Source organism: Hemicordylus capensis, chromosome 1 (genome assembly GCF_027244095.1).
Source record: "Hemicordylus capensis ecotype Gifberg chromosome 1, rHemCap1.1.pri, whole genome shotgun sequence".
Taxonomy (NCBI): Eukaryota; Metazoa; Chordata; class Lepidosauria; order Squamata; family Cordylidae; genus Hemicordylus; species Hemicordylus capensis.
The window spans coordinates 441,661,422-441,675,206 of record NC_069657.1 but is presented as its reverse complement, the minus strand read 5'-3'; the positions used below and the strand labels follow the sequence as shown (position 1 = coordinate 441,675,206).

The following is a 13,785-nucleotide window of genomic DNA, read 5'->3' as shown; positions in this document are numbered from 1 at the left end:
GTTGATAAAGAAGGCAGAAAGTTGGACTCTCTCAGCCCCTAGATCTGTTCTTCATCTCTGGCTATGAAATAGTCAACACTATGGCCTGCATGGCCAAAATCCACCATTCCGTCTGGGAGGGTTTCAAAGATGACCTCAGGGATGCCCCTGACTCAATCCAAATCAAGTTCAAAGACATGCTGGCTAAGTCTGCAGATATAATGCACCCGAATCTTAGCACTACAAAACACCTTATAGAAATGAAATCTAGAACATTGGCTAGTGCCATTTCCTTATGGTGGCATGTGTGGCTCCATTCTTCTTCCTTGAAACAAGATATGTGAGACAAAATTTAAGACCTCCCCTTCGAGGAGGATAGTCTGTTTAGCTCTGAAATGGATGAGACTATCGAACGAATGGAAAAATCAAAATTTACTGCAAAAACTTCCACCACTTCTAATCAGCAAGTTCAACAAACCACACTACCATTATGGCTGTTCTGGCCGCAGAGACTTCAGGAAGTCTTTCCAAAATACGCAAAAATGTTCGTTCCCACAAAGGCAATGTCCTCAAAAACATCTAACAAAGACCAATCCAAGCAGAGTCTTTGATCCTCAGTTACCTTGTCTGTCGGTACTTCTGATCCCATAGATCTCACCCCTTTTCTCACCACCTGGCGTCTTATTACTTCTGTTACCTGAGTACTAGACATTATCTCCACTAGCTGTGCCATAGAATTTCACACACCCACACATACCCCAACTCCTAAACTGTTAGCAGAAGTCTAGGAACTGTTGTCCAACGGGGCAATAGAGCCAGTTTCAAAGAAGAACCAATGGGCAGGGTACTATTCCAGATACTTCTAAGTGCCAAAAACAGACGGATGTTTCCAACCTATACTGGATCTTTGTCTCTGCAACAAGGCATTCATGTGGGGGGGAAATTGAATGCTCACTCTACAACAACTCCTCCCTCTCTTAGCAGAGGAGGAGTGGCTTGGCACGCTAGATCTCAAAAATGCCTACTTTCATGCAGGGATTTGGCCAAGACACAAGAAAAAACTACGGTTCCCCATGGGGGATCAAGTTTACCAGTATACAGTCCTCCCCTTCAGGCTCTCCACTGCCCCATGCATCTTTACAAAATCTGTGAGTTCCATCATTGCCCACCTAGGAGACAGACAAAGCACTGCTCCAGACAAAGCACTGCTCACCAATCACATCCAAATGGTGCTTACTCTCCTAGAGAATCTGGACATGCAGGTAAATTGGGAAGGGGGAATCCCCCCTCGGTTCCCAGGCGTCTCTACCTTACAGGTGCCATCTTGGACACAAATGCAAAGTGTGCCTTTCTTCTAGAGGCGAGATGGCTCTCCATTGTATGTGTGGTCCAATCCTTCAGGTCCACTCCCATCCAGGAGGCGCAATCCATCCTATACCTCTTAGGTCTCATGTCTTCTTGCACCATGACTGTTTGTTATGCCGGGCTTGTTTGTGACAACTCCAGTTGTAGTTCCTTTTAAAATTCAGGACAAATGTGGACAGCCAGCGGCTACAATTTCTGTTACTTCAAAAGATTCTGGACTCCCTGCTCTGGTGGACTCTGCCAAAGAATCTGACAGTGGGTATACCGTTACAGCCTCCTATTCCTTCAATGGCTGTCACAATGGATGCCCTCTGAAGTGCTGGGGGCTCACAGGGTTGGGGCTTTATGCGTGGGGCTTCTGAAACTTCAAACAATCACTCCTCCATATAAACTTCCTAGAACTCTTGGCTGTTTTAGCTCTCAAGTCATTCCTACCAGTCCTGAGCAGCAAAATGGTTCAAGATCTATTGGACAACATGACTGCCATTGCTTACATCAACTGTTGGGGTGTCACAGTTTCCAGATCGCTCTGCAACCTTTCATTCAACTTTGTGATTGGTCAATAAACCACCACTTCTACCCAATAGCTCTTCACATAAAGGGCGCTGACAATGTCTTGGCAGACAACCTCAGCAGGGAAACCGATCTGTCCTGTAAACACAAATGGGAAGTCAACCACAACATTTTTTCTGATCTCTTCCTACGCTGGCGAACTCTCCAAGTTGGACCTCTTTGTGAATCAACACAATAGGAAATGTGCCCTCTCCTGCTCCAGAGCAGCAGTGGGCAAGGACACTCAAGGAGATATTTTTCAAATCCCCTGGAACATGCATCTCTACTACCTCCTCCCACCCTTCCCTCTCCTATCACATGTTCTCAGCAAAATCTTACAACACAAAACCAAATACATAATAAGTAAGCCTTGGTTTCCGTTCCTCTTACAACTATCTCGAGGCCTCCATTACTGCCTCCACCTGCTCCCCAACCGTCTCTCACAGAATGGGGGCCAGGCACTCCATCACAGCTTCCGAATGTTCAACATGACCATCTGGAGGCTAAACTTCTAGACCAGACCTTGCTCCACTAGTGGAAAGCCTTGACTAGGTGCAATTACTCCTGTAAATGGAAAAGGTTTACAAACTATGTTTGGACTAATAGCTTCGACCCAGCTTCTGCCTCTGTACATCAAGTCCTTCTGTGCTTGACCTCCCTAAAACATACCGGACTTTCAAACTCCTCTGTCAAGATCCAGTTTAGGAGAATGCTGCCTTCGCTATGAACCACACCACCCATTGAGATCATCTGGAGAGGTTTGTCTGCAGTTGCCACTGGCTCTTCTGGTGGCTACTCAGGGATGGGCCTTCTCTGTTGCTGCCCTGAGGCTTTGGAACATACTTCCTACTGAAATAAGAGCCTCCCCATCTCTTACAGCTTTTAAAAAGGCAGTCAAGACGCATTTGTTCACCCAGGCTTTTAATTAGATTTTGTTTTAATTGTGTTTTTAATAGTTTTAACACCTTAAATTTTAAATTGTTGTAATGTTTTAATCTTTTTATCTGTTTTTGTTTTGTTGTGAACCACCTGGAGACTTACGTTTTGGGCGATATATAAATGTTTTAAATAAACAAATAAAATAAAGAAATATGTCAGCCCTCTCTGCAATGCTTAAAGGATGAGATTCTAAAACCCATTTTCCCCATCCAGACTTGAAAAGGTTTCTAAAAGGGCTCAACAGTCTCCCCCACCCCTCCCAGCAGTGTTCTCACTAATTTTTTTCATCCATTTGTGGAATGAGTTTTGTCTGGGGCAGCAGTATCAAGACAGTGTGCACTCACATGCATTCAGAGTGGGACCTTCCCAGTTTAACCTGAGCAGGATCTAAGATTAACTGAGTAGACATCGAAAAATGTGTGAGTACACGCCTTAGAGGGAACACGGCCTCTCAGTTAAGAAACCGGTTAAACCCTGGAATCCCTCCTTGGTTCTATCCAACCTTTACTGAGGCTCACTTTGAATGTTAACCTCAACCCTCATCAAGCTACTTACCCTCAAATAGCCTTCCTGATTGCAATAACTACAGCCAGAAGGATTAACAAACTTATCGCTCTTAGAGCTGATGTTCCTTTTACTGTATTTTCCCCCAATATAAAGTTGTTAAGCGCACTTATTCCATCTTTTTGAGGGTGCCCACAAGGGCCAGCCTGTCTCTTGTCAAAGGTTTTTTGAATGGCTGGTCCAACTCCTCTCCACCTGTTATGACAAACAAGGTGTTAAGCCTCCCAGCACCATCAAAACCCAACTAGGCCTATGGCCAGCTCTGCTGAAGTCCATTCAGCACTTCAGGAACTGAGTTGGGAAGCGCTCTGCCAGCGAAGATACCGAGTGCACTCTGCGTGCAAAGGGCAGGGCTTTAGAACTCTACAAGGAGCTAAAAATCCTTCCGCAGAAACTATTGCTCAGGCTCAAAGCTCATGTTGTGAATGATATTGGATCATCAACAGGTCAAAAGTTACAGGTGAGCAACCTCTCTTTCCTCTTTTTTTTTTTTTTGGCATCAAAAAGGTGATGCAAAGGTATTTTTTTGTGGTGCAAAGGGGTTGTATGAACTCGGCCTATGTAAATGACTTATTTTTAAAAATCAAGTTGATGGGACATTATCAGAATTGCCAGAAGATGAATAAAATAGTATTCTAAAGGGAGTCTGATTTGTATCCTTGTTTTTTTAGTTATGTGAAGCTGCTGTGTAAACCAACAAGGTGAAGGTGGGAGAGGTCAATATTAGTTTTAGCTAATGAAGATTGCCTGTACTGAATTTGTAAATGGCGCTAGTTCATTCTCGGCCTTCTTTTTAGATGGCGATCTCTGCTGTGGCTGGCATCCTCAAGCAGTTGAAGAGGCCTCACAAAAAGGTGCCCATCTGCCCTTTCCAAATCAGTAAGTGCCAGACAAAAGCAATTTGAGGTCTCAAGTGACCATTCACCCTTAAGACTTGTTTTTAATTAGCATGTATAAAAATGAAGTACATGCACATCTTCAGGTTGTTTTGGGGTTTCAGCCTTGCTGTTTCAGTGGTTCTCCAGGTAGATTTGACTTGATTAGAAAGTAGGTTGCAAGGTTCCTTCCAGTTCAAATCTGAGACTCTGGTGTCCAGTTGCAAATGTTTTCTGGCAAACTTGATGGCTTTAACAAAGTGAATTTCTGCTTGTCATCTGACTCATTTTCAAGCTCCAGTATAACCAGTCTAATTGACTTTAAAAAAGCTTTCCAAAACTTTGGTTGTGGGAAAAGAAATGCTGAAGGAAATAAAGGTGAAAGTATTTTGAGTGCCTGGAGTATTATTTTTGTTGCCATTATAAATATTTATATAATGCTTTCCAACAAAATTCACAAAGTGGTTTAGATAGAAAAAGAAACCAGATGATTCCCTGTCCCAAAAGGTTTCACAGTCTAAAAGGAAACAAAAGGTAGATACCAGCAACAGCCACTGCAAAGATGCCATGATGGGGCTGGTCAGGGAGTCACCACTTCTAAAAGGTGCTTCTTTGCTCAGTTAACAGAGGTGATTGTTGAATGACTTCTGATCCTGCCCCAGCCACCACCACACATAGCAGATAATTCTCACAAGCTCCAGGGATTTTTGCCTCATTCATGTGTTAACTAAGCCTGATCAGCTTCCCAAGATGCTATTTCTCATGTCTGTCAATGACCGGGGTTAAGCCAACTTGCAATGCTTGTAATCCACCATAGTATCTAGTATTAGGCATTTGATAGTTATGCTTTATTTTGTTTTAATAGTATTAATCATATTGGACTAAAATAGGATTTGGTTATAATGCAGCTTTAGTAAATTGTAGGGGTGTGCACGAACCGGTCCGGAGGCCATGTAAGAGGCCTCCGGACCGGTCCGGCACCGAGGGGGGGGTCTCCCTTTAAGGGCGGGGGGGTAGAACTTACCCCTCCTGCCGCTTTTCCCCCTCCGGCGCTGTAGCGTAAAGTGAAGTTTTTGGGGTGGCAGCGTTCCTCGCTGCCGCCCCTGCCCCCGTCGTCGTTAGTAAAGGCTTCGTAAGAGCACCCTTAGAGCAGCATGCATGCACATGCGGCGGCGCGCGCATGCACGGCGGCGACGGGCGTGTGCGCACCGCCGCACGCTCATGCATGCTGCTCTAAGGGTGCTCTTACAAAGCCTTTACTAACGACGACGGGGGCAGGGGCGACAGCGAGGAACGCTGCCACCCCAAAAACTTCACTTTACGCTACAGCGTTGGAGGGGGAAGAGCAGCGGGAGGGGTAAGTTCTACCCCCCCTGCCCTTAAAGGGAGACCCCCCCTCGGTGCCGGTCCGGACCGTGCACATCACTAGTAAATTGTATTGCCATTTAAAGCACGGTTTTTATGAATGCTATCTATGGAAACAGCAGATTACTTAAACTGTCTGATTTCATCTGGAGCAAGTAATATAAACAGATAAAAGAACATTATCTATAAATGCCTTAACTGCCCTTCATAGTGAAAATGCTGACATGTCATGTCCTCATCCTGTGGCTGGAACTGCCTGCCAGTAAATTCAATAGAGTGACTAATCTTTTGAAAACAGGTGGAGCCCCTCGGTCTTCTGATATCCAGGCTGGTGACAGACCTGACAACCAGTGGCTGCGTTATGAAAGTGCCAGTTTACCAAAGACGAAGAAAGCCTGGGAGTCCTGCTGTTTTGTAGAGAAGACACACTGGGGGTACTACACTTGGCCTCGGTAAGTGCTGGCTTTCCCCCTCCTGTCAGCATGAAAGGGACCATCGTCAAGCAGCCCCCTATCAAACATTGGCTTGATACTCTCTTCGTCAGCTTCTCAGTTGTTAGCATTGTGTCCTGCTCATACCTGACTTGATAGAACTGTCTGGTGAGGTGTGGGGGAGCTAAATTAATAAACAGATGGATGCCCTTATATGCCTTTTAAAAATAAAAGAACAAATGTTGACTGCTTTCCTGGTATTAGACATCTGCCTCCCTTTGTAATTGTCCCGGGGAACTATAACCTACTGCAAGGATGACTCAGGAATTGGTTTTGTTCAATAGTACTGAACTTTGGCTGGCTGTCTCCCCCCCGCCCCTGCATTTTCTAGAAACCTGGAGATCTATGCATCTGCGGAGCAGCAACCAAAGCTTGAGAGGAGCAGAAACGAACTTTCAGAGGTAAATACCATAGATGTAAGCTCTGCTGAAAGTCTACCATGGTCTGATTCAACTTTGGGGTGTGTGTGTGATTGTGGTACATGTTCAGTAACCAAAGGCCCATATCTAGCGTCCACTCTGATCCTAGTTAAAATAGAAATGCAGGTGACGACTAAATCAGATGTGTGGTCATCATTTGGGCTCCAACATGGACTTGGATGTGTGAATTGGTCATCATAAATCCAAGAGGACAAGACAGAACTTCTTTCTCTTCTCATATCGCCTCCAATGCTGTGTTTTTGAATTTCAGTTCACCTATTAGATGGCAGCATGTTGCACAGGCAGTGTTTCCCACCGGCCCGCCCTGCTGCAGGCATCTAAGGAAGTGCTGGAGTCTTGCATAAGAGCTCAAGTGAACAGATACTTAAAGTTGCACACTGGCACAATGTACATGGGAAACAATGTTAGTTGCCTTCCTGAAGTGCACGGTATTTGAGCACAACCCTGATCAGCGCTTCCTTTTTCTAGCACCAAACAGGGCAGAGAAGGGTACCTTTTTAAGATTCAGGTAAGGAGCTCCTTACCTGCTCACCCCCTCCCCGCCCCTTCCCCCTTGCCAGCACTTGTTTTAGAAGCAGTGAGGTTGCAGCACTGCTTCCTGCAGCCCCTCGCAGTGTCGGCACACACATGGCCAGGGTGCATGAGCCCCGCAAGGGAGTGCACAAACAGCTCGTGCATATCCCTAGCTTGCACCTTTGCACAAGACCCCAGCACTGCTTCAGATGCTTGCAGTGGCACGGGCCAATCAGGAACGCCAACATAATCCTGTGCTACATAACATGTGAGCCAGTGTGATTAACCAAGTGTTCAGTAAAGAAATGCCGAAATCCATGTGATGTACATGCATATGTGAATTGCGCCTCTACGTCAGGGAAACATGAAATGTGAGATGTACATGCATATGTGAATTGGGCCTCTACATCAGGGAAACATGAAATGAGAAGCATTAGCTGATTAAATGGCCTTCTGCTTAATCACACCACTAGTTTGTTTACTCCAATACACTGACTAGCAGTGGTTTTATTGGGTTTTAGGCAGGGATCTTTTCCAGCACTTGAGTTACCTGAGATGGAATGTCAAGGATCAAACTTGAGACCTTTTTAGACATGTAGAGCATGTGCTCTGCTACTGAGCAATGACCCCCTACCCCAAATTGATTTCCTCTGGCTGTCTTTGAATGGTCTGACTGCTATTTCATCAAATCATTTTAGCATACCAAGTCTAACTGATTTATGTACTGTGTGGCTGAGTGAGTTGCTGACTCTCTCACTTAAGCCAAGGAAGGAAAGGGGACATACTTACTGAAAGAGGTTAGGGAGCAAAAATAACAAGTTGCTAAAGAAAACTACCACATGAGGAGATCCAAGCTGGAGGTTTAAGGACGCTCTGTCCTTGCCAAGAATGTGACAGTTCCAATCTTGTCCTTCTGTTGAGCAATTGTTCCATGGGAAAGCAAGGGTGATTAGGAGGTTATCAAATGAGTTGTTGGAAGCATAGCAGCTGATGTCCAACTCCCATTAAATTCACAGGCACCCACTTGAATTAAGTGTTGGTGCAAAATACTGCTGCTTTTGGATGAGCAGTCCTATTGAAGCATGGTTCTCAGTGCTGTTGAAGGCTAGACACCATCTCCAAGGCCTACTTTGAAACAAAACACTATGCAGATAAGAACAGCCCTGCTGGATCAGGCCCAAGACTTCTTTAGTCCAGCATCCTGTTCCCCACAGTGGTCTACTGGATGCCTTTGAGAAGCCCGCAGCAAGTGGTGAAGGCATGCCTTCTCTCCTGCTGCTGTTCCCCTGTAACTGTATTTAGAGGCATATATAGAAAGGAGGCACCCAGGCCACGGGAGAGCATGACATTAGCTCCCATAGAGACCAGATCTGGTCTGTGAGGACTGATGGGCAGCCCCTCCCTCACCTTCCCAGGAGTACTGATAGACCTGTGTGCCCTGAGAGGAAGGCAAGAAAGGAGGTGCCCAGGCGAGTGAGCTCTTGTCCTCAGTTCCTGAAAAGACCTTCTCCAGTGCCCATCTTAAGATACAGTGACCAGAACTGTATGTAGTACTCCAAATGTGGCTGTACCATAGATTTGTATAAGGGCATGATAATATTAGCAGTTATCTTCAATCCCCTTCCTTATTATCTCTAGCACGAAATTTGTCTTTTTCACAACTGCCACACATTAATTCGACACATTCAACTAGCTGTCCACCACAACCCCGAGATCTCTCTCCTGGTCAGTCACTGACAGCTCAGACTCCATCACTGTATATGTGAAGTTGGGGTTTTTTTGCCCCAACATGCATCACTTTGTGCTTGCTTATACTGAATATTTCCCCCCAATTCAAGACTCTTTGCCCTTGTACTAATTAGCTGCACTTTAATTCCAGTATGCTGCTGTTTCTTTTTTTACAGGCAGAGCAAGTCATTTTCGATCATTTTTCAGATCCAAAGTTTGTTGAGCAGTTAATCAAGTTTCTCTCTTTAGAAGACAGAAAAGGAAAAGATAAATTTAACCCTCGCAGATTTTGCCTCTTCAAGGTAACTCCTTTCCTATTGTTATAATTATTTGCCTCTCCAAGAAAACAATAAATCAGCATGAATATTGTTACACTCAATGACTCATGATTAAGCATTTGTATCAGTTATGTCATGCTAGAGTCTTCACACAATGGTTTTCTGTAAGATTTCCATTATAGAAAAAAAATACCCACACACTTAGGGGGATCTTGCATATAAAAATATTTTGTAGAAAAGCTGCAAGTCGCACAGCCCCAAACCAATGAGTTCTTTCAAGACACACACCGTAGCTAGGTTCAGAAAGACTGCAACACCACAGTTTGTGCTAGCCATAGGTGAGAACCCACTCAATGGTTTGAAGTTCCAGACACACAACAGGGAAACTATGATTGAGGAGCTGCTTTTCTTTCCCATCTGCTTCGGGTTCAGCTTCATAAGTTCACTCCTGTCTCTGTGGTGCCATAGCTTTTGAGTTGGAACACTAAAGGACACTGGGGGGGAAAGTAATGCATATATTTCAATTTCCTCCAGAATTTCCATTTCCCCCTTGGGGGAAAACCAGGGAGGATAGTTCCCTCCCCCCCATCAAACTTTCTGGAAGTTTTACATCTCTATGTCTAACATGTATTAAAAACATAGACTTTAAAAGTGTGCATAATATTAATGGAAGGGGATGGAAATGCTCCCCACCCCCCTTCAGATGTGCTGATGCATTGCAAAGAATTAGCTTTTTTTTTTAACACTGAAAGTAGGAATGTGCTCTTATAAAAGTAATGAAGGATCTTTAGGCTTAACATCGTAACATGTCTTGTTTTGATAGGGCCTGTTCAGAAACTTTGATGATGCCTTCTTGCCTGTCCTGAAGCCCCACTTAGAACGTCTGGCAGTAGATTCTCATGAAAGTCCCCAGCGATGTGTAGCTGAGATTATAGCTGGCTTAATAAGAGGGTCGAAACACTGGACATTTGAAAAGGTAGTGCTTCTTTTGTGGAACTTGGAAAAAGAGAGAGGGAGATTTCAGTTGCTTTACTATTTCAAAACCTACATTGAATTCCTTAAAAAGTGGGGTATTTAAATAAATAACAAACCTGCAACAAAAAAATGACACTATATCTTTTTCCTGCATTCTCACCCAAATGGTCCTGCCCAGATTTCCAGCCAGCCTGGAACAGCAGACTTGGAGGATTACGGCTTGTAGAGAACCTATTTTTAGTTTCCTACTGTGAGATATATATGTATGTGTATGCATGCACATATATATAGTCGTGTGTGTGCGCTCACACACATGCACATATATAGACACTAGTAAAATGGCTTGCACTTTGCAAGTCTTTCACGGTGAAGGTGGTTCCGAGGAGGGGGCGCGCAGAGGGCAGCGGGGATATACTTGTGAAAAAACTGCTAACGTTGCTTCTGGTGGCACCCACCATCGTGCAGAAAGCCCAGGAAGCTAACAGGATTCCACAGAGAGGCCACCCCACCCCTGCCACTCAACTGGCCTCTGCACATGTGCAGTGGTCAGCAGGCAGTTGAGTGCTGTGCTGCATACTCAAATGGCTGATGGACATCCATGGAGGGCAGCTGAGTGGCGGAGCATGGTGTTGCTGAGCACACACATGGTGCCCATGCATGTGCAGATGCCATGAGCATACTGACAGCGCATGGGGCTTTCTGGGATTCATGCTGCCCCAGCAGGAAGCTGGAAGGGGCAGCAGAGAGCAGGTAAGAGTTCTTGTAAGTGTCCTTGTAAGAGATTAATTCCTATGTTGAGAGAGACATTACAAGATACAGGGACACTATTAGGCATGGACCTGGGGGCCCAAGTCTGTGTGCCCATTCTCCTAGAGTGCCCCATGAAGTTCCCCAGGGGAAAAGAGGCCCCCTTTTATACTTCTGGAATGGCTTGGCCTAGGGTTCTGAAATTTGGCACAGATATAGAACAGGCAACAGGACTCTGTGGATTGATTTTGAAATGGATTGGTCAATCACTTGATTTTTAATGATTTTTTTTTTTTGAATTTTAAAAAAATGCAATAAGTCCTATAAGTAGCTTGTTTCATTTCAGAAAATTATAATAGCCCTGCTGGATCAGGCCAAAGGTCTATCTAGTCTAGCATCCTGTTTCACACAGTGGCCCACCAGATGCCTCTGGGAAGCTCACAGTCAAGAGCGAGCTGGTCTTGTGGTAGCAAGCATTACTCCCCCCGCCCCCGCTTAGCTAAGCAGGTTCTGTTCTGGTTGCATATGAATGGGAGACTTGATGTGTGAGCACTGTAAGATATTCCCCTTAGGCGATGGAGCTGCTCTGGAAAGGTTTCAAGTTCCCTCCCTGGCATCTCCAAGATAGGGCTGAGAGAGATTCCTGCTTGCAACCTTGGAGAAGCTGCTGCCAGTCTGTGCAGACAGTACTGAGCTAGATGGACCAGTGGTCTGACTCAGGATATGGCAGCTTCCTATCTTCCTATGTAAGAGCTGAGGGCATGCCATGAAACTGAAGGTCGGGAAATTCAGGACCACCAAAGAAGTACTTTTTCATGCAGCAGAATCTACAGTTCCAGAATGGCTTGGCCTACAGTTCTGAAATTTGACACAGATGCAGGATGTGGTAGCAGGACACTATATTCTTGAAACAGATTGGTCAATCCATTGATTTTTAATGATTTTTTGAATTTTAAAAAAAGTCAAAAATCCTATGTAGCTTGTTTCATGGTAGAAAATAACAAAAACTTCTGGAACTGAAGCCCCCTCTTAGACCATCATTACATCCCCCACATGAAGGATTCTGTCCTTTGTCTTCATTTTTTTAAAAAAGTGCAACATCCCCCCCCGCACCCCAGACATACACTTTTGCCCAACCCTTTTCATTAGAGTTTTGAAATTGGGCACATATGTAGCCCAAGATAGCAAGACTGTGTATTTTGATTTCAAGGAAATCAGTCAATCATTTTATTTTTAATGAATTCCCCCCTACTGCAGTAAATCTGCCAGGAAGAGTTATCTCTATCCATAGTGATAACGCACCTAGTGAAAGTGAAACTAACTGTTACATTTGAATAAACAAACAGGTGTTTTTTTTAAACAAACACACTTTGCTCAAGTTGGTTTGTGATCCAAAAGGTCTGCATGAGAACTGTGAAGCAAGGGGCATGTGGTTTTAATTTATTTTCCTTACGAATGCACTATATGTCCAAGTTGGTTTTGTGTTTGAACTGTGGAGCAAGAGAAACGGGTTGTGTCCCAGTTAATTTGTGAATGATCAAGAAGCTGTGTAAATCCATTGGGTCTTGTGTGGTCTTTTTTCTTTCCCAAATGCACTCTGGCCCAGACCTGTGGGTTTGTGGTGAAATGTATATGTACGGAGAGGATGCTTATTTTGCAGGGGGGCCCTATAAGCTCATAAGGTCCAGGGTCCCAAATTACCTAGCTTCACCTCTGACAAGATATCATATTTGCCTATCTTTGATACAGGTAGAGAACCTCTGGAAGCTGTTGTGTCCACTTCTTAGAACCGCTTTATCCAACATTACAGTGGAAACTTACAATGACTGGGGAACATGTATAGCAACATCATGTGTAAGTCCTGTACATTCATTTTAGTTGAATGCCAGTTACCTTGCGCTCCCACTAGTTTTGTCATCCTCTCACATCTTTTTTCCTAGTTCATGGAGTGTTGCTGCCTGCTCATCTCTGCTTCCCCCTTCTTCTGATGTGTCTCATGTTGGCTATCATTTTATCTTCCACTTATCTGAATGTGGAGCTCTCTCGTGGTCTGCCTGGTGCACATAGGGCCAAGCTTCAGCTTTGCGGGCATCCCTCTTATATAGAACAAATGTTTGATATGAAATTATTTTTTTCAGAAGCTTACCAGAAATGACTTTGCTTTTTTTTGCTTTTTCTCAATACAGGAGAGCAGGGACCCTCGGAAACTGCACTGGTTGTTTGAATTGTTGTTGGAGTCTCCATTGAGTGGTGAAGGAGGGTCATTTGTTGATGCATGGTAAACCATCTTATCCCTTTAAGGGACAAGGCAATATTAACAGTGGGGCTTGGGATTACACAAAACAGATTGGTTGGGTCCATAGCTCAGTGGAAGAGCATCTGCTTTGCATGCATAAGGTTACAAATTCACTCCCTGGCATCTTCAGTAGGGCTCTGAGAGACTCCTGCCTGAAACGTTGGAGAGCCCCTACTAGTCAATGACGACGAAACTGAGCTTAGATGTACCAATGATCTGTCTTGGTATAAGGCAGCTTCCTATATTCCTCTCCTAGCATGTAATAGTGGTAGGTTCATATCCTAAGTGCTGTAGTCACTGTTGCTGTTCTGTAGCTTGGATATCCAAGAAAAACTTATTTGCTTCAGGGAAAGTTTTAACTGGTTGGCAGATGGTGTTGGCATCACAGCAGTACCACCATGTCTGATTTTGTGCTGTACGTTCTTAAATTTGTTGTGTTGAACATCTGTGAATTCATTTTTCAAATCATGAACAATATATATGATAAAAATCTGAGCATAGTACAGTTGATGATCTACGGGTGTTAGGAAGTTAAAAACCTCTGCTGAGGCCTTGGGGATTTACTGCCAATTCAGAGTAGGCAAGGCTAAGCTAAGTAGAAGGCAACTCGTAACTGCATATGCTATTCATAGTGCTGATAAGAACAAGCACGAATGAGACTGGGTTTTTTTGCAAAGG

At 44.4% G+C, this 13,785-nt stretch overlaps 1 protein-coding gene across 6 annotated transcripts in view; it reads left to right on the top strand.

Annotated features, from left to right (window-relative positions):
- The window catches only part of PSME4 (proteasome activator subunit 4), a 141,561-nt gene that overhangs the window by 108,600 nt on the left and 19,176 nt on the right, over window positions 1-13,785 (top strand). For all 6 annotated transcript variants that reach the window (XM_053245680.1, XM_053245687.1, XM_053245697.1 and 3 more), the window contains 7 exons: window positions 4,197-4,278; window positions 5,938-6,091; window positions 6,462-6,531; window positions 8,988-9,113; window positions 9,913-10,065; window positions 12,561-12,665; window positions 12,998-13,089. In XM_053245680.1, coding sequence (XP_053101655.1) covers window positions 4,197-4,278; window positions 5,938-6,091; window positions 6,462-6,531; window positions 8,988-9,113; window positions 9,913-10,065; window positions 12,561-12,665; window positions 12,998-13,089 — 782 coding nt within the window. The remainder of the gene's footprint in view (window positions 1-4,196; window positions 4,279-5,937; window positions 6,092-6,461; window positions 6,532-8,987; window positions 9,114-9,912; window positions 10,066-12,560; window positions 12,666-12,997; window positions 13,090-13,785) is intronic.